The sequence below is a fragment of the Mauremys reevesii genome, linkage group 13 (genome assembly GCF_016161935.1).
Source record: "Mauremys reevesii isolate NIE-2019 linkage group 13, ASM1616193v1, whole genome shotgun sequence".
NCBI classification, from domain to species: Eukaryota; Metazoa; Chordata; order Testudines; family Geoemydidae; genus Mauremys; species Mauremys reevesii.
Genome location: NC_052635.1, coordinates 31,911,874 through 31,930,928, shown reverse-complemented (window position 1 = coordinate 31,930,928; position 19,055 = coordinate 31,911,874). Strand labels below are relative to the sequence as shown.

The 19,055-nt window shown below is 39.5% G+C and overlaps 1 protein-coding gene across 6 annotated transcripts in view; it reads right to left on the bottom strand.

The window, feature by feature from the left end:
• LOC120380998 (translocating chain-associated membrane protein 1-like) overlaps positions 1–19,055 on the bottom strand; it is a 64,267-nt gene continuing 45,212 nt past the window's right edge. For 3 of the 6 annotated variants that reach the window (XM_039498996.1, XM_039498994.1, XM_039498999.1), the window contains 5 exons: positions 18,306–18,410; positions 17,289–17,336; positions 14,906–15,049; positions 8,497–8,657; positions 1–6,587 (listed from right to left, as the gene is read on the bottom strand). In XM_039498996.1, coding sequence (XP_039354930.1) covers positions 6,514–6,587; positions 8,497–8,657; positions 14,906–15,049; positions 17,289–17,336; positions 18,306–18,410 — 532 coding nt within the window. In that variant the 3' untranslated portion in view covers positions 1–6,513. The remainder of the gene's footprint in view (positions 6,588–8,496; positions 8,658–14,905; positions 15,050–17,288; positions 17,337–18,305; positions 18,411–19,055) is intronic. The other 3 variants (XM_039498998.1, XM_039498995.1, XM_039498997.1) reach the window with 2 other exon arrangements.

Genomic DNA, 19,055 nt, shown 5'->3' with positions numbered 1-19,055 from the left:
TTTAATGGCAACAACAAAATTAAATTACAGAATTAAAAAAAGTATCATAAATATATATCAAACATATACAGAATACTTTCTATGGAGCAAGGTTATTAGACATTTTACCAAGCAAATGAATAATCACTAGTTTACACACATCAGAAAACATAGCTTTTGTGCTATGTTTTACAAACTTAAACAATAACAAACCAATCAACCAATTACGTAAACTTTACAGGGGTCAAAAAGTAAAATAACTGATGGTGTTTTAGCACAATTTTAGCCTATAGAGTGGTAGATAAAGTGATGGTTTTAACAGATTTGTTTTTCTTGATGCATTAGAAAAAGCAATGCATTTCAGCACTCAAGTAGATTAATTGGAAGAGAACAGACAAATCAGTTAAATTAAATGGACAGTACAGTTTAACATCAATTAAAAAAGCAAGCTTCCATATTTGTTGCAATCAGACAGTTCCACATTAATCATGGTTCATGAGCAATATAATATAGAGTACATTGCTGGTTTAAGTGTAGATTCAACTCTACATAAGAATTTTGCTGGATAATTGTAAAAAAATTTTAAGACACTATTACAGTTTGTAAACATTACTCTCTTGTTCATGATAGTTAAATACATAGTTTCAACTTCTGAGGCTTAAAACTAGTAACAATAAAGAGAGGTTTAACATTTATAACTTTACCATTTACAGTATTGAGGTCCTTTTTAGCCAACAAGTCTCATTACTAGCATATATTACATTTTGGGGGTGGGGGAACCAACCAACATTCAGACAGATTAAGGAATGCATCAGAGTGTATTCCAAGTAGCAATATACCTCCAACTTAACTAGATATAGCAGCCATTCCAATAGATAGTGTTGGGAGACAATCAGATAATAGATGATACACTTATAAAAATCATAGTTCATTGCCCCCTCTGCCAAATCATGTAATAGGAAACCCAATTAAATAAATTATGTATAGCATGTGAAGTACCACTGCTTCATTATTTGACACTATTGTGCATTTAGAAATTGTTCTCATACACATCTTGGAGCTGGAGTGAAGCAAACTCTGAAAGAAAATATGTACCATTAGGGCCTGATCCAACTCCTGTTGGGAGTCTTTTTGTTGACTTTAATAGTTGGATCAGGTCCTGGTTAATGTACTGCCACAGGAACAGCATCAGTAAATCTGTACAGTGGTTTTAAATAATAGTTCAAAATTTAAAAACTACAAGTTGGTAGCTTAAATTATTTTGTACTTACTAGAAAATGTCATTGTAACCTTAAAGCAATACATTGCAGATAAAGCATAACCCTTTCGTGTTCTGAGGGTTAAAATAAGAGGATCCAATTTTGGATTCATAATAAGTTATGTACACAGTAAGTTTTTTCTATTTTAAACCTATAAGAGCTTTTAGCAGGTGACTTTACTATGCATGCTCCCCATCCCCCAAATAAACCTTACCTCTGAAGGACTCCTGATGTGCAACTGAAGTCTATAACTAGACAGGACAGAACAGAAAATTGACTGAAATGACTAAAAAGATTATTTATGATTTAAGTAAAATGCTTATGCAAATGAATAGGACTATTCATGGAGTTGTCACAGGACTAGAGTTTTTGCCTCAGATTTTGCACTGAGATCTCATACAACCTCAGCTAAGTCAATGGGGTTAAAGGAAGCATAAATGCAGAACTTGGCCTTTAATGTATTAGAAGTTTATAATACTATTAAAATGAAAAATATCAAACTAGTTTTGTGAAGGTCTGACAAAGCTATAAAAACAAGGAAATTCATTATCTGTAATAAAATACATGTTAGTGTCTGATCTTAAACACTTTGGGTAAAATTTTTAGAAGTGCCTAAGACCCAAATTTTTAAAGATATTTAGACATTTCACTCCCACTGAAATCAGTGGGAATTAGGAACCTAAATACCTTTAAAAGTTCAGGCCTATATAATTTAGGAATAAAAGGCCCAGATCCTCAAAGATATTTAGGCCTCTAATGCCCCTCGATTCCAAAGGGAGTTACCTTTGGGTCTCTGAGCACAAGACCTAAGTGCTCCTAAGACATATAGGCACTCTGAGAATTCCATTCTTAACACCAATGTGCTTTAAAGATGAAGAGGTAGTATGCACTCCCAACTGTAATCCTGAATTATATATATTTGAGTTAGGCCCCGATGTAGCAAAGCACTTATGCATGCACGTAAGTCTCATTGAAGTCAGTGAGAGTTAAGTATGTGCTTTGCAGAATTAGGGTCTTCTTATAGCTTCAGAGATATGGATTAGTTTAGTATTTTGTTAGAAAATGGTTGTTGTTTCAAAGATGGTAGAAGAGGTTGTTGGACAATATTTCCAAAATCAATTGTCAATCACTTGGGAATTTTTAATTGCTGACTCCTCTCTCATAGCTTCCTCCTAAATATTGTGCTTAATACAAGTACAGGAGTCCTGAAAGTGTCACAACGTTTCTTTCCACCATGGAACAAAACAATGTGTGAATTTTTGTTTGGCAGTGTAAAATGAATTCAAGATAGGCTGCAGTGTACAGAGCTGGAGTTCTTATTTTTGAAGATTGTTAAAATTTACTCTTTCAAATACAATACAATTATTAGGTGGCTGGGGGGCTTTGTACTCATAATCAAAAGGGAACATTAGTACAGTTATGTATTAGTCTTATTAGTATCCTAGCTTCTACTCCCCTAACCCATAATCTTCCCTTACACGTTATTGTCACCCACGATCAAATCAGGTAGGAAAAACAACAAACCACCACTCCAAAAAACAAACAGCAACAAAAACTAAAAACAGAACTAATCAGTCTACATATTAACCTAAAAGGAATTTTGAACAATAAGATCAAGTTACTATTTTTAGTCATTACCAATTCCAGTCATCACACAAAAGTCCCTGCCTCAGAACAGCCAGCTCAGAGTCTGCTCCCTAATGCATGTGACAATAAGCCATATCCCTCCCATCCCCAACTTTCCATCTTCCATCGTTTGACATTCCAAACAGTGCAACAGTCACTAAAATATACGTAGAATTACATTGTAAAGTTGTCAAAACACACTGCATTAAGTGCAAAGAACTTTTTTTTTTGCTGCAAGTTGTTTAAAATTTACTGAAATGTCTTAATATTAAGGCACAGACCTAGTTCATTTTACACATTTTGATATTCCACAGTGAGCATCCAAAATGCAATGGAATGACAAAAAACAATGATTTTTACCTTAAAAAGAAATAGTGGGAGCTTCTCTCATGCTACAAGACTGAGATTCCTATCTTTATTTTACAGATACTGTATGTGCGTATGAACACAGTATCCATACACACAATAGTTATATGCCAAGGACACTTTAAATGTTTCACTTAAATTATTTGACTTCAGAAGTGTAGATTCCTTAAAGTGTCCATTATGAATGACATGCAACAAGAATAGCATTCAAGTACATTTTGTTCAGTGAATTCATAAGCAGCATGCTAGAAATGTACTTTTCCATAATATTGAAGGGGAAAAGATTGGGGCTAAGTTTTTGAGGAAAAACAGGACCCTAAAATTAAGTTACCACTTCAGGCTCCTAAATAAGTGGCCAGATTTTGAAGAGTGTTGAATACTCTGCAGTGCCCATAACGGGAATCTGGCTACTTAACTGTAACTGATGAGTGTTCTACGCTTTTGAAAATCTGGCCAATTTTTAGGTGCTCGGGTATAGATGTAGCCTAATTTTAGGCTCTTTTAAAAAAATTTTTGGTCTGAATGCTTTTGCGATGGATGGGGGGGGGGAGGAGGAAAATGTTTTTATTCAAGAAAATGTTTGCATCAGTAATGTAAAAGCAATATAACTTTTATCCTGTATTCACAGTGTCCTTAGTGTAGGAATTCCCTTCTCAGGGTAAAATATTTTTTACCTATATAATAACTAGTCTTTGGCCATTTCAGCTGGAAAGTGGCCCAAAACCTAAATGTATGGTATACTTACAGGTGCGGTTACTTATCAGTGAAAGCATTGTCTTGTGAGCAGTATGGTAGAGAGACTAAGCAGGTCACACCAAAACTGCTCAAAAGATGATACTTTTATCAAATGAGGCATTCATGATTATACAAATACGTTTATTAAAATTGTTAAAAAAATATATATTTTAGTTCCATGGTAAACATTTTTAGTAGAAATGTACAGGTTTATGAGAAATCACATATGATACTCCAACATACCATTTGCAGACGGGAACAGTTAGGGCAAATTAGAAAATGGGTTAATAAGACTTAAATAGCATTAGATATACCAGTCACGACTATGTAGGTAACTTACAAAAATATCAGTAGCCTTATCATAGTCAAACAAGTGCTTAGATCAACATGGCAACACCTAAGATGGCTCAAGGGATTGGTAATATGATATGAAACCTTTAGTCTCTCACTCACTTGCTTTTCACAGAAGCGTGGCCAGGAGTCAGGTGTGATTCATTCGCTGGACTAGGAATTAGGAATCCTGATTTCTACTCCCAGCAGAGGCAGTGATCCTCACTGTGTCCTTGGACAAGTCACTTAATCTGTCAGTTTCTTATATACTGAAAACACTTCTACTTACCTACCTTACTGGAGGGTTATGAGGAGTATGCTTGTAAAGTGCTTTGAACATGCTGTGTGATAAGTGGCAAATACTGTTTAATCGAGTGTAGCTTAGGTGAACACGCCAAAAACTGTTTCTATTGTATGTGAATACATGCGTCTATCTGAAATGAGTAGGTGGTCAATAGCAAGTTTCTAGAGAGAGAAACTGGGTAGATGCAGGTGAACTTTTTACAAGTGGCCCCTCAGTCCTACTAGATTCTGCTTCACTTCACTAAAAAAACATTGCACTGCTTCAAGAAACACAAGCTAGGGTACAAGAAAGAACCTGGGAAGCCAGTGCAGGGAGGGAGGGAAGAAATAGTATTAAAGAAAAACCTACATATGGATAAATTTTAAATAACTATTCTTCCAAGAAAGTTGTAAATATATTTTGTGGCATTAACACGTAAGAATTTGTAAACCTTCTTCCTAAATTGTAACCACAACATACACTTCAGAACATGTGACAGTGCAATTTAATGCACCTCTCTAGTGTTTTATGCACCCAAGGCATATATTATAAAGTCAGCTCTACTGCATAAGTCAACTGTTTTCTGAACAGAATTTTGTGTGCTGGAGAAATAGGATCCAATTGGCTGAAAGGATGGCAAGTAGTACAAGAAGCCACGCAAAACTGATGCCATTGGTTGGGGATATGAGGCCTATAATGCAGTGTTTACTAGACCACTTAATTATACCAGCATTAGACCTTATTACTTCTGAAAAGACATTCTGAAATGGTCTACAAATTTAAATATAAATCATATCTAAAACAGTATTTAAGTAATGGGCATCTTAATAGCTTCATGGAGATACAAAAACTTAAATCTGAATTTGAAACCAAAACAAGTGGCTGCCTAATGCAAGTAATTAAAAATCTTAGCACCTTTAAAAAAAATTGCAGCTACAGAAAATACATTTCCTGAACTCAACATCATAGTCTTTATGAAAAAGCCATGTGTAACTTTCAAACACATCAGTGCCAAAATTAAAAAAAAATTACCAGGGGGATATTTTCACAAAATTTGGCCATGCGGTAAAATGCTGGCCTCAGTAAAACCTATGACAGCTTTGCCACTTATTTTAGTGGCACCAGGATTTCACCCTAGATGTTTAATCGGCAACTAGTTTCCAAACAAGACATTACAATCCATTTCAAAATGCCCTATGTACACTGGCAATTCTGCAAGGCGACTGCATCCAATAATTTGTGTGTCTAACTAAAATATCACAATCATCTAAAAGGAAGTTAGGTATATTAAGTCAGAACTTGATGAGCGTGTTATATAAATCAAGTTTTATATAATCTTTGAAGGGAAATAGATGTCATTTACTCTTTTTTTTTTGGCCATGCTAACATATATTTCAGACATACTGTACTATCTCCTACTCCAATATCAGAATGTGATAAAAAGAAGAGTCTGTTGTGCAAAAGTTTAAAGTTAAACATACACGGTCAGATATTTTTGGCCCAGAATTTAGGTTTTGAAAAGCCACTGCTTTTCTAAACCGTAATATTAATGAAAATGTTTCCAACTTTTTTTAAAATTCCAAATAAACAGATTGTTTAGATTGAAATATTCCCCTGAAATGTCTGTCACTCAAACATTGCAGAATTGTGCTACTAAGAGCCAGAAAGTGCAAGTGATTTGTCTATTTTCTTGTCCAAATTGAGTTAAACTGAAAGAGGTAAATACTAATTGTAAAGTAAATTAGATCAAAAGTGACCAGTTTTCATAGTAAGTTATGTATTAATAAAAAATGTGTTTAAAATATATTTTAACTTGATAGTGTCCATTTAAATCATAACAAGACAGAGAAATAGCCTATGATTCTGCAGTGACAGATTATATTTTTTAATCACAGTCTTCTGTCAATATGTTGTCTTCTGATTTTAGCTTCCATCTCATAATGCTTTTGATTTTCTTGTTCTGGGTGATGCTCCATCTTCTAATTTTACTGCTCCATTGATAAAGTTAGCTGAAATTTTAAAACAGGGAAAGCTAAAGTACAGGTAAAATGCTATTTGCCTCTGTAGAATGAAAAACAAAAAGTTGATATGCAAACCTAAAAATGTCAGATGACAATATTCAACACTTAATGTAGGCAAAGCTCTGGGGCCTTCCAGTAGAGAGGTGAAACAAGGTAATGTTTTGAAGGACTTATAGAATACTTACCTCCTATCATTCCTTTTGCCAGTGGAGGATGGAACCTGAAGATTTTGTTTTACTATAGTTGTGTGTGAACTATCAATGCTAACACAATAAAAGTCTATGGTAACCTACGATATTTTCCCAAAGTATTAAAATCTTGTGCAGTCACTGCAAATCAATCTGTATGCATTAACTTCAACCTAGCCTGGATCCCTCTATTCAGGGCTTGAAAAATCCACTCACTCTAAGCAAGTGGGATGCTTGGCCTGGGTATTTAGGGGACCACCACCATCAGCTTCAGCAGAATCTGAGATTTAAACAAACCAAACCAAAACACACACCGCCACACACACACACATTTCTAGAATTTATGATTGCAAGGGTAAGAGTAAGTGTAAACCAATACAGTGTCGTCCTTCTGCACCTACAGATGTTCAACCTCTCCTGGTCATTGATTTTCCCACCCACAGCGGAGTGTAAAGTCCACAAGATTACAATTTCACTGCTGCTATTTAGAATACTGTGGGCAGCCGTGAAGCTCAAGAATAGTGTCAGTTACATGCTTGTGTATGGAAAAACAATGAAGAGCAGCAGTGAAGTTATCCATAGGAGAAAAAGAGAAGGATCCACAAGGCTAGAGGAGAAGTAGAGACGCAGACACACTTCTTTTACAGCAGTTTGAAGTCTCTGAAAGGTAGTGGAAAGGAAAAGCTGCTTCTCCAACACCCATTAAGATCAATGGGATTATTTCCATCGACTTCCAGGAGCACTGGATTATGTGCTTAGTAGTGTATCTAAATCTGAAGTACCACAGCCCATTAGGCACAGAAAGATATGAACAAGGGAGCTCCCAAAAAGGGTCCAGGGATAGCATCCTGGTAGAAATTTCAGCAACTGGTAATAGGCTTCTCATCAGAGCACTGTACTGGATCTTATGGGTGAAGACTCTCAGTCTACTTCTGCCAAATAGGGTTAGTCCTCCTACTAGTAGATGTAATTTTCTTCCAAATCTTGCCTGTGCAATAAAATAGGGAATCTTTGTTCACTACAGGTCCCCCAGTTATTACAATTTAATTTCAAAGTAGTTGTTATTGTTGTTGTTGTTTAAGGGTCCAATTGTCACTATAGAAAGAAGTCTCTGTGATTTGGTGTAGAATTTAGAAGAGTGACAGCAATTTGTTAATTACCTAAAATTTAATAAAAATAGAATTTATGGTCATCAAGAAAAAACAGTCACCTTAAAAGCCTCACGAATCAGGATAAAATAGACAACATACAGTTTTTATTTGTAAGCATTCAAAAAGATGAATTCTAAAGTGCTATTACAATTTTAAGACTAATTTTTTTTAAACTTTTCAACCTAGTAATATGCAGAATTTGTGGTGTTTGTATCTGTGCAGAGTTCAGTAAAGGACAAAAATCCTAGAAAGAACATTAGCTCTGTGGGCTTTTGTTAATTTTGGTTTTTATCATAGTGCAGTAGTCTCTCTCTGCTGGCTTGAGTTAGCAACATGCAATACAGCGTACCATGAGTAAATATGTTTTGAAGCAGACTAATTTCTAACTTTGAGGAAGCTAAAAATGACATCTATTTTCACCATATAATAAGAAATGGACCACACAGTAGCTCCCTGGGGAATTGATACAAGGAAAATACAAAAAGATTTCAGGAACAAATCGAGCATAAAAATATTTATAGTATATATCTGAAGTGACAAAAAAAAAACCCTACTGACCTCTGTTTGGTTCTTTTTTTGTTGATTTGCTCTTTGTGTAAGTTATTTTTTTCTTAGGAATCTGGTTCTGGATGTGCTCTCTCCATTTCTTTAGCTGGAAATTTATAAATTTCCACATCATCCAGGCCTGTGTTAGACAAATTGCAGCCAAGCAACTAATCCTAAAAGATTTCAGATTAAAATAAGAAGTTAGATAAAAGTTTCAACTATACTTTGTTACACAGCAAAGCAGCACCAAATATCCATTTTAAAAAGTTGCTGATCACTCCTAGAAAAGACAGTTACCTTTTCCGTAACTGGTGTTCTTCGAGATGTGTTGCTCATGTCCATTCAACTTAGGTGTGTGTGTGCTCGCCACATGCACTGGTGCTAGCAGTATCTGTAGGGGACCAGCTCCAGTGCCCCCTGGAGTGGCATGCACATGCTGCAGTATATAGGGTGCCACCAGTTCCCCCCCACCCTCAGTTCCTTGTTGGTGGAAAAGGTAACTGTCTTTTCTGCTTCGAGTGCTTGTTCATGTCCATTCAACTTAGGTGACTCCCAAGCAGTACCCCTCAGAGGTGGGTAGAAGTTCATGGACGTGTAGATTGCAACACAGCTCTGCCGAACCCAGCGTCGTCCCTGGCCTGCTGAGTGATGGCATAGTGGGCCATGAATGTGTGCACAGAGGGCCACGTCGAGGCTCAACAGATGTCCCGGATTGGGAAGTGTGCCAGGAAGGCCGCCGAAGGTGCCTGTGCTCTGGTCGAGTGGGCTATGACAATTGATGGTGGAGGGACTCCTGCCAACTCATAGCAGGTCCAAATGCAAGAGGTGATCCAGTTAAAAATCCTCTGCATGGACACCGGGAGGCCCTTCATCCTATCAGCTGTGGAGAAGAAAAACTGAGTCAACTTATGGAAAGGCTTTGTCCGCTCTAGCTAGAAAGCCATGGCCCTTCTTACGTCCAAAGCATGAAGGTGCCTTTCTTCACTAGTCTCATGGGTCTTAGGGCAGAAGACCAGAAGTAAGTTATCCTGGCTCATGTGGAAAGTAGGCACGACCTTGGGAAGGAAGGATGGGTGGGGCCAGAGCTGGACCTTCTCATTATAGAAGACCATGTACAGTGGTTCTGAGGTCAGGGTTCGCAGCTTGAAGACTCGCCTCACTGACATCGCAGCCACCAGGAAAGCTACCTTTCATGATAAGTGAGACAGGGAGCATGAGGCCAAAGGCTCAAAGGGCGGAGCCGTGAGCCTGGACAGAACCAAGTTGAGATCCCACTGAGGGGCCGGGGACCAAACCTGAGGGAAGTCTCGCGAGACTTCTGAGGAACCTGACAGTCATGTCATGGAAGAACACCGTCTGCCCCTGGATTGGCGGATGAAAGGCAGAAATGGCCACCAGATGCACCCTGATAGAGGAGTGTGCCAGGCCCTGGTTCCTCAAATGAAGCAGGTAGTCTAAGATCGACTGCACCAAAGAATGTGAAGGGGAGATGCCCTGTTTGGCTGCCCAGCAGGAGAACCTCATCCTCTTTGCCAGGTAGGTCTGCCTAGTCGAGGGCTTTCTACTCTCAAGGAGGACCTTTTGGACCCCTTCTGAACAGGCCTATTCCTCAGGGGTCAGCCATGCAACATCCATGCCATGAGGTAGAGGGACGCGAGATTGGGGTGTAAGAGTCGACCATGATCCTGTGACAGCAGGTCCAGTCGGTTTGGCAGGGGCCACGGAGGGATCACTGATAAGGTTGATAGCGTCCCAAACCAGTGCTGGTGAGGCCATGCTGGGGCAATCGTGATTACCCAAGCCTTATCTCTCTTGATTTTTGCTAGGACCTTGTTGATAAGTGGAATCAGAGGGAATGCATACATCAGGCTTCCTGCCCAAGGCAGGAAAAAGGCATCGAAGAGGGAGCCCTTGCCCAGACATCGTCTGGAGCAAAACCTGTGGCTCCTCCTGTTCTGCCTGGTAGTGAACAAATCCACTTGGGGAGTTCCTCACCTCTGGGAGACCGTGCCAGCTACCTCCAGGTGGAACACCCACTCATGGTGAGAGGAGAAGTCCCTGCTTAGGTGACTGCTTGCATGTTCTTGGCATCCGGAAGGTAACACGCTTCTACACGGATTCCATGGCCGATGCAGAAGTCCCAGAGACGGAGTTCCTCTTGGCAGAGGGCCGAGGATCACACTCCCCCTTGTCTGTTGATGTAGAACATCGAAGCTGTGTTGTCTGTTAGGACTCTGACTACTGTGCCCGACAGATGAGATAGGAAGACCGCGCATGCTCTACGCACCGCCCTGAGCTCTTGGACGTTTACATGTAGTGTCATTTCCTCTGGGGACCACATACCTTGGGACTAGAGGGTGCCAAGGTGTGCCCCCCAGCCGAGGTCTCCAAAACCAGCTCGACTGAGTGATGAGTGCTGATGAAGGGAACTCCTTCCAGGACTTTCCCAGAGTCAGTCCACCATCACAGCGAGGTAAGTACCGTCAAGGAGATGGTAACAACCTTTTCCAGGTGGTCCCTGGACCAGGAGTAGACTGTTGGCAGCCATTGCTGCAGGGGTCGCATCTGGAGCCTGGTGTAGCACACCACATAAGAACATAAGAATGGCCGTACTGGGTCAGACCAAAGGTCCATCTAGCCCAGTATCCTGTCTACCAAAAGTGGCCAATGCCAGGTGCCCCAGAGGGAGTGAACCCAACAGGCAATGATCAAATGATCTCTCTCCTGCCATCCATCTCCACCCTCTGACAGACAGAGGCTAGGGACACCCTTCCTTACCCATCCTGGCTAATATCCATTAACAGACTTAACCTCCATGAATTTATCCAGTTCTCTTTTAAATGGTTATAGTCCTAGCCTTCACTACCTCCTCAGGCAAGGAGTTCCACAAGTTGACTGTGCGCTATATGAAGAACAACTTCCTTTTATTTGTTTTAAACCTGCTGCTCATTAATTTCATTTGGTGGCTCCTAGTTCTTGTATTATGGGAATAAGTAAATAACTTTTCCTTATTTACTTTCTCTACATTACTCATGATTTCATATACCTCTATCATATCCCCCTTAGTCTCTTCTTTTCCAAGCTGAAAAGTCCTAGCCTCTTTAATCTCTCCTCATATGGGACCCGTTCCAAACCCCTAATCATTTTAGTTGCCCTTCTCTGAACCTTTTCTAATGCCAGTATATCTTTTTTGAGATGAGGAGACCACATCTCTATGCAGTATTCAAGATGTGGGCATACCATGGACTTATATAAGGGCAATAAGATACTCTCCGTCTTATTTTCTTTCCCCTTTTTAATGATACCTAACATCCTGTTTGCTTTTTTGACCGCCACTGCACACTGTGTGGACATTTTCAGAGAACTATCCACGATTATTCCAAGAACTTTTTCCTGATTTGTTGTAGCTAAATTAGCCCTCATCATATTGTATGTATAGTTGGGGTTATTTCTTCCAATGTGCATTACTTAACATTTATCCACATTAAATTTCATTTGCCATTTTGTTGCCCAATCACTTAGTTTTGTGAGATCTTTTCTAAGTTCTTCACAGTCTGCTTTGTTCTTAACTATCTTGAGTAGTTTAGTATCATCTGCAAACTTTGCCACCTCACTTTTTACCCCTTTCTCCAGATCATTTATGAATAAGTTGAATAGGATTGGTCCTAGCACTGACCCTTGGGGGACACCACTTGTTACCCCTCTCCATTCTGAGAATTTACCATTTATTCCTACCCTTTGTTCCCTGTCTTTTAACCAGTTCTCAATCCATGAAAGGATCTTCCCTCTTATCCCATGACAACTTAATTTACGTAAGAGTCTTTGGTGAGGGACCTTGTCAAAGGCTTTCTGGAAATCTAAGTACACTATGTCCACTGGATCCTCCTTGTCCACATGTTTGTTGACCCCTTCAAAGAAATCTAATAGATTAGTAAGACATAATTTCTCTTTACAGAAACCATGTTTACTTTTGCCCAACAATTTATGTTCTTCTATGTGTCTGACATTTTTATTCTTTACTATTGTTTCAACTGAATTTGCCCGGTACTGACATTAGACTTACCAGTCTGTAATTGTCAGATCACCTCTAGAGCCCTTTTTAAATATTGGCGTTACATTAGCTATCTTCCAGTCATTGGGTACAGAAGCTGATTTAAAGGATGGGTTACAAACCATAGTTAATAGTTCCGCAACTTCACATTTGCGTTCTTTCAAAACTCTTGGGTGAATGCCATCTGGTCCCAGTGACTTGTTACTATTAACTTTATCAATTAATTCCAAAATCTCCTCTAGTTACACCTCAATCTGTGACAATTCTTCCAATTTGTCACCTACAAAAGCCAGCTCAGGTTTGGGAATCTCCCTAACATCCTCAGCCGTGAAGACTAAAGCAAAGAATCCATTTAGTTTCTCCACAATGACTTTATCGTTTTTAAGCGCTCCTTTTGTATCTCAATTGTCCAGGGGCCCTACTAGTTGTTTAGCAGGCTTCCTGCTTCTGATGTACTTAAAAAATGGGGCTGGTTTCGGTGCTGACAATGTAGCCATACTGCTGGTACAGGAGTTTGTCCCGCCATCAGGGAACCTTGCTCCGAACCAGAGCTGGATCCTGAGCAGTTGCTTCCTGGTGACCAGGACAGAGCAGAACAGTGGCTCTGTCCAGACCAGTGGCTCTGTCCAGACCAGTGGCTGTCACTCCACCTGGAGTCTGATCTGAAACAGGGTGTTAGGGACTGGTGGTGCTTGACAGATCCATGACAGCTTGAGCCTCTCTGCCCGTGCCCGAGGTTCAAAGACCAAATGGGGCTGCGCTGCGTCTGCCTTTGCAGTCAGATGCGTGGTGGCTACTGGAGATCAAGTGCTGGCGGGACATCCCCCGTGACAGGGAACAGTGCTGCTGAATTGGAGACTGAAGCAGTCCAAAGACGGATTTACCCCGTGACCGGGGAACTGCAGAAGCCAGTGTGGGTGGCACAGGGAGGGACATGATCTCCTGCACTGCCTGCAGGGCCTCTGGCATGGACGGCACCCGGAGCTGATGGTCAGTGGATGGTCCCAGCGGGGTGCTGCATACCGAGGTCACTGTACTCAGCACCTAGTTGGAGTGTTGCTCCCGTGCCGGGGTGAGGGCCGACTCCATAAGGAGTGCTCTTAAACGAATATCACACTCCTTCTTAGTCCCTGGCTCGAAGGACTTGCAAATTTTGCACATCTCACTAATGTGCCCTTTGCCCAAGCAATGCAGACAACTCTGTGTGGATCACTAACAGGCATGGGCCTCTTGCAGCGATCACAGGCTTTAAGCCTGGGGACCAGGGCATGCCCCATCCTGAGGCAAAGTCCCGTTTGGGACCTACAAAGTCTCTAACTATAGCTAAGGGATTTATAAACACTAACAGAAAACTATATACACTATAATACAAGACATAACTAGTTCATATGAATGAGCAGCAACAACACTAGCTGAAGCAGCAACAGCTCCAGCACAGTCACTGGCGGCAAGAAGGAACTGAGGGTGGGGGAAACCGGCAGCGCCCTATATACCGCATTACTCCAGGGGGCCCCAGAGCCAGTCCCCTACGGATACTGCTGAGGGAAAAACTTCTGGCACTGGTGCATGTGGCGAGCACACACACCTAAGTTGAATGGATATGAGCAAGCACTCGAAGAACTTAAACCTCTCACAGTGATGGAAAGCAGATGTGGCCAAGGAGCACATCTAAGACAGGGCATATAGTCTGCATTAAATAAATGAGAGCTACAGGTAAGTACACCAGGGGAAGTATCCAGGCTTATCAAGGAAATATAACAGACAGCCTTCAGTAGCTGGTACCAAAATTGTACAGTTGCAGCCTCCTCTGCCAAGTGATCTAAGAATGAGATTTAATGATGACAAAGCATACAAATTCAATTTCCTTTCCACCTACTGAATGAACAGATTGTTGAGATGCAGGTTAAACAGCGGAGCTCCCGGTGAAAAATTAATGTGACTTCAGAAATGAGCAAGCAAGAATGAACATGTTAGAAGGCTGCTTGGGTTTTCCTAAAGAGTTGTTGATTAAAAATTAAGGCATTGATATCTTAAAATTACAGTATGTTCATAATAGCCACAGGGAAAGTTTAAAGCAAAAGCTCACACGATGTTATGCAGGATCTTTTGCACAGTAGTCATATTAATTCAATTATAAAAACACTGATAAAGAAAAACAAAGATTTCTTATGTTTAGCATGTATTTTGTAATAGCAGTCCCTGCTTTGTGGAGAAGAAGAAAAAAAAAATTCTTCCACCCTAAAATCCTGGGAAAAAAGCCACCCAGGAAAATTCTCCATCAAAAAGATCTACCATCTTGGGTAGGTATATAAAAGGCAGTCTGAAAGTGTCACTTTACTCAAACATGAACGTCTACTAGCTTTTTTATACCTCACAGTGAGTACATTGAAGTTTCCGTCTGCTATGGAAAAACCTGGATTCTCTACTCTTGCCAAACCAAATCCAAATGTGAGCACAGATAAGGTTAGGGTCAAAAGACGAGCCATTACAAACAGTAAAGCCCAAAGGGTAAATCTGAAAAGGAAATAATAAAATTAATGTGTCTTCTCCCTTTGTCCACCACTTTTCAACTTGGTTAACTGTACAAGTTCTATTAAGCTTCCTTGAGCACTGAAATTTAAGATGAAAAGGAAAGGTATATTGAGATGAACAACAATTGCAGGAATTCTACATCTAGTTCTCCACCCACAACAGTGAATTCTGCACCCTGTCCATATACACTCAATTATGCCTCAAATAAAACTTTTTTTTTCCCAATATAGAAGTTAAATTTTATTTTCAAAAGTGTGCTTAGAAATTTCCAAATGTGGGGTATATAATGGCAATTAAATGTATTGCCACATGGAATGCCAAATCTGGATGCTGAGTTCATTGTGAATTTCCCTGACCCAGAAACAGGGCAAAGGCAGAAAGTACATGTCAGATTGATATTAATGCTGTAAATCATATATAAGATAGCAAGGACATTATAAAACCATAGAGATGACTAGACCAATAATACACAGATATTAAATGGATACAAAATAAGTGGTTGGGAGGACAAAGGCAGATTATTACAGCAAGAAGCGTACAGGTTAGGAAGGTAGCAGCGGGAGGTGGGGAAGAGGAAATAAGAAATTGCCAGCTAACAGGATCAGTACTGAAGCACTACCTTTCTACTTTGTAGGTAACTTAGAGCAAAGTGATATTTTAATATCCAAGCTTGCAGAGAACAAAACATTTGGTAGATAAATACTGAAAAGGACAATGAAAAGTTACAAGCATCTATTATGAATTTCCCAACTATTTTTCTTTTTAAAATTTAGTTGGCTGTAAGATAAGATCTCAATTATTTTAAAACATTAGCATATTTCAGTTAACACACAATTAAAATAAAAAAGATAGCTAACTAACTAAACTTTAAGTCTTCCTCCATATCTCATCACCAATCCGCATCCTATATATTGGAGGTCTTTTCAATATAGCCATCGCTAGAGACACTGTTGAAGCCAAGAGCTGGAATCTGAGAGGTGTGCCCAAAGAAAAAAAAGGCACTACCATTCCTTGTCCCACATCCATGCCAGTAGCCAGGACCAAGAATTTAAACTTCTCCAGCATCAGCAATTTTGGGAGGTACGTAGAGATTACTGACTGATTTACATTCTGAATGCTACTGTCTCAGTGAGGATTGATCAGATCTCTCACAGAAGTCAGTAAGGGACAAATTCACCTATTACCAATTTGGAGAGCAAAAGCTTTGGTTTCTAACCAGTTGAACAGGAGGTGGCCTACTGAGATGGTTACACTTAATCTAGGAGAATACCACAACAACATAAACTATAGAAAGCAGTTCTCATTAAAGATTTCAGCAGTACAGAAGTTTTTCATGCTACTTAAATTATTATTGGATAAAAAACTAGAACTATTTTCAAAATGAAAAGTGCATTCAGAATCTCAGTTCAAACACAGCTTGCTCAATTAATCTCAAACTTAAAAAGAAAAATACCCAACATTCCTATACTCAGCCTGTGACAGTTCAAGCAGAAGTTGTTGGGGGTTTTTCCTCCTAGAAAAATAAGCCAGGGTTTTTGGAAAGCTACGAGAGTGGGAATTTATAACCTTAAATATGAAGTCACTAATAGCCTGGAAGCCCATGTGGAGAAATGGCTCTTGATGGGAGGTTATTGTTCAAGATTATTATAAACAGCAATATTTTAGTTCTCCTAAAACACTCAAAAGGCTTCTCTAACTCAACTTTTAAGGAGATAAATAATAATAAGGAATGGAAACCTAAGATTATGGTAGCACCCAAAGAATGGTAAATGTTTCCTAATCAGAGGAAGACTGTCCCTATCCTGAAGAACACATTGTTTGATCAGACAGAAGGGGGAATACAACATATTATTTGAATTATAGTAGTGGCCAAATGTCCTTATCAGTACTGTAGTCCTGTTACATTGGGTGCTACACAAATAAAAGTAGATAGGGTCCCTGGTCTACAGAGCTTACGGCCTAAGACGAACAACATAAAAAAAAATGGGGGGAAAGAGTTGTTGGTTTGTTTTTACTTTATTGTCTTTACTAAATATTGACTTTCTCCAAATGACCTTCAGCCTAATTATTTAAATGCTGGTGTTAGGAGTTGAGACAGAAACAGGTCTTGGGAAGAGATATGGAGAAGAGAGTAGTGGCCTTACAGATTATTTCAAAGAGAACTGTGTATGCATAAGAAGCTGTGTGGAAGAAAGCAAGATAACATTTGTAGAAGTCTCACATGAGTGGGCAGTCAAGTCTTGCACAGCTGGGAGCGTGAAGGGAGACACTACAAGAGACAGGAGTGGAAAAGTGGAGCAGAATTGTGAACAGACATGAAGGTTGAGATTTGAGTAAAGTGTTCAGACTGACGCAGAGCACCCCTCTTTTTAGTTACATACTTCTTTCTTGTAAGTTTCATCTGCCTCCCCTTTGCTCACACACAAAGTTCACTTCCTCCATCCTCATTCTACGAACCAATCCCTTGTCTTTCCCCTTCCCAGCTTCAATGCAATTGTCCTTATAACTCTACATCTCAAAATAAGTGAGCAATTCACTCAAGATGTAGAATAAACAATTGTACTTTATATGCTGTTTGAAACTGTTGCCTTCCATAAATTATAAATATTTTACTTTCTCTTCCTGTCCACCCCTTGCAAAGAAGGGGCAGAATATAAAACTGATAATGCATAGACTGATTTTCTTCCTATCATAAAAGTAATACACATTGTTTAGATTGTTTGTGTATTTATTACTATAAAATACTGGTATCATTCTGTCAGTTCTTTTGTATTGGTTTACAATAATGAACAAAGTTCAAAAACACAAATAGATTCTGAGAGAGGTATAATGATTTTGGTGTCCATATTACTTTTATTCTAAGGTGCACTTGTTTTTAAAACAAAGATCTCCATAAATATACTTGCAATTAAAAATATATTGGAGCAGGTAGGCATTTACAACAGAGATGGCTAACATGTACCCAAGACACGATTTTAACAAATATTACTTGAAAAATTATTATGATCATGAAGTGACAGATCAGTTTCCTTGATTCTACAAAATGACACTGGAGCTCTCATGGAACTCCAACCAGCTAATAATATTGGGATCACAGATATAGCTTAAGATGTGTGATGTCCTAACATTTGCTTTTTTTGTTACATGCACATAAACATGTTTATGCCAATAGAAATTGCAAGAGCTCTGAAAATTAAACAGAGGTAGTAAAATAAAAAATAGTACATGCAAAATTTACCCTTTCTGCTTGTTTTCATCACTGAAGTAGAAAAGACGCGAGGCATGAAAAATGAGCTCCACTAGATAGTGAGGTACCAGCAAAATTAGCCCCAGACGTTGAAGGCTGTAACGGAAAATGAAGGTTATTTATTTGTAACAGATATTTTTCAAGATGGCCCTGTATATTCACACTTGTGGGTACTGTGCTGTCTTATCGTAAAACCTTCTTCTGGCAGTGCCAGCTGGAATGCTCCCACTCCTACTCCTACCCCCCTCCTCAGCATCACAACATATCCAAGACAAAGATAAGGGATAGAGCACCCTCATCATCTCAATTCCTTCCATCACAAAGCCAGAGACACAGAATAAACAAATATTCTGACAGAGAGGGGACGGCAATAGGAAATGTGAATAGGCAGAGCTCTTTTGAAGAACCTTGGTTACAAGTAAATAACCTTCATTTTTTCTTTGAGCGGCTCTGCATATTCCCACTTATGGAACAGACTGATAAGCAGCGCTGAGACTAACCTACAGGTGGACCCAGGGTCCTAGCTGAATAGAGACAAGCACTGCTTTGCTAAACCCAGCGTTTGTTCTAGAAGCCAAGTCCAGAGCATAGTGCTTAGTGAAAGTTTGCATCAAAGTCCAGATTGTAGCTTGCAAGTTTCAGCAACAGACACCTACCTAAGGCAAGCAAAGGAGGTAGCCACACCTGTCTAGTGGTCTAATTGCAGCAGATACAAGAATTTTTGCCAGTATGTAGCATTCA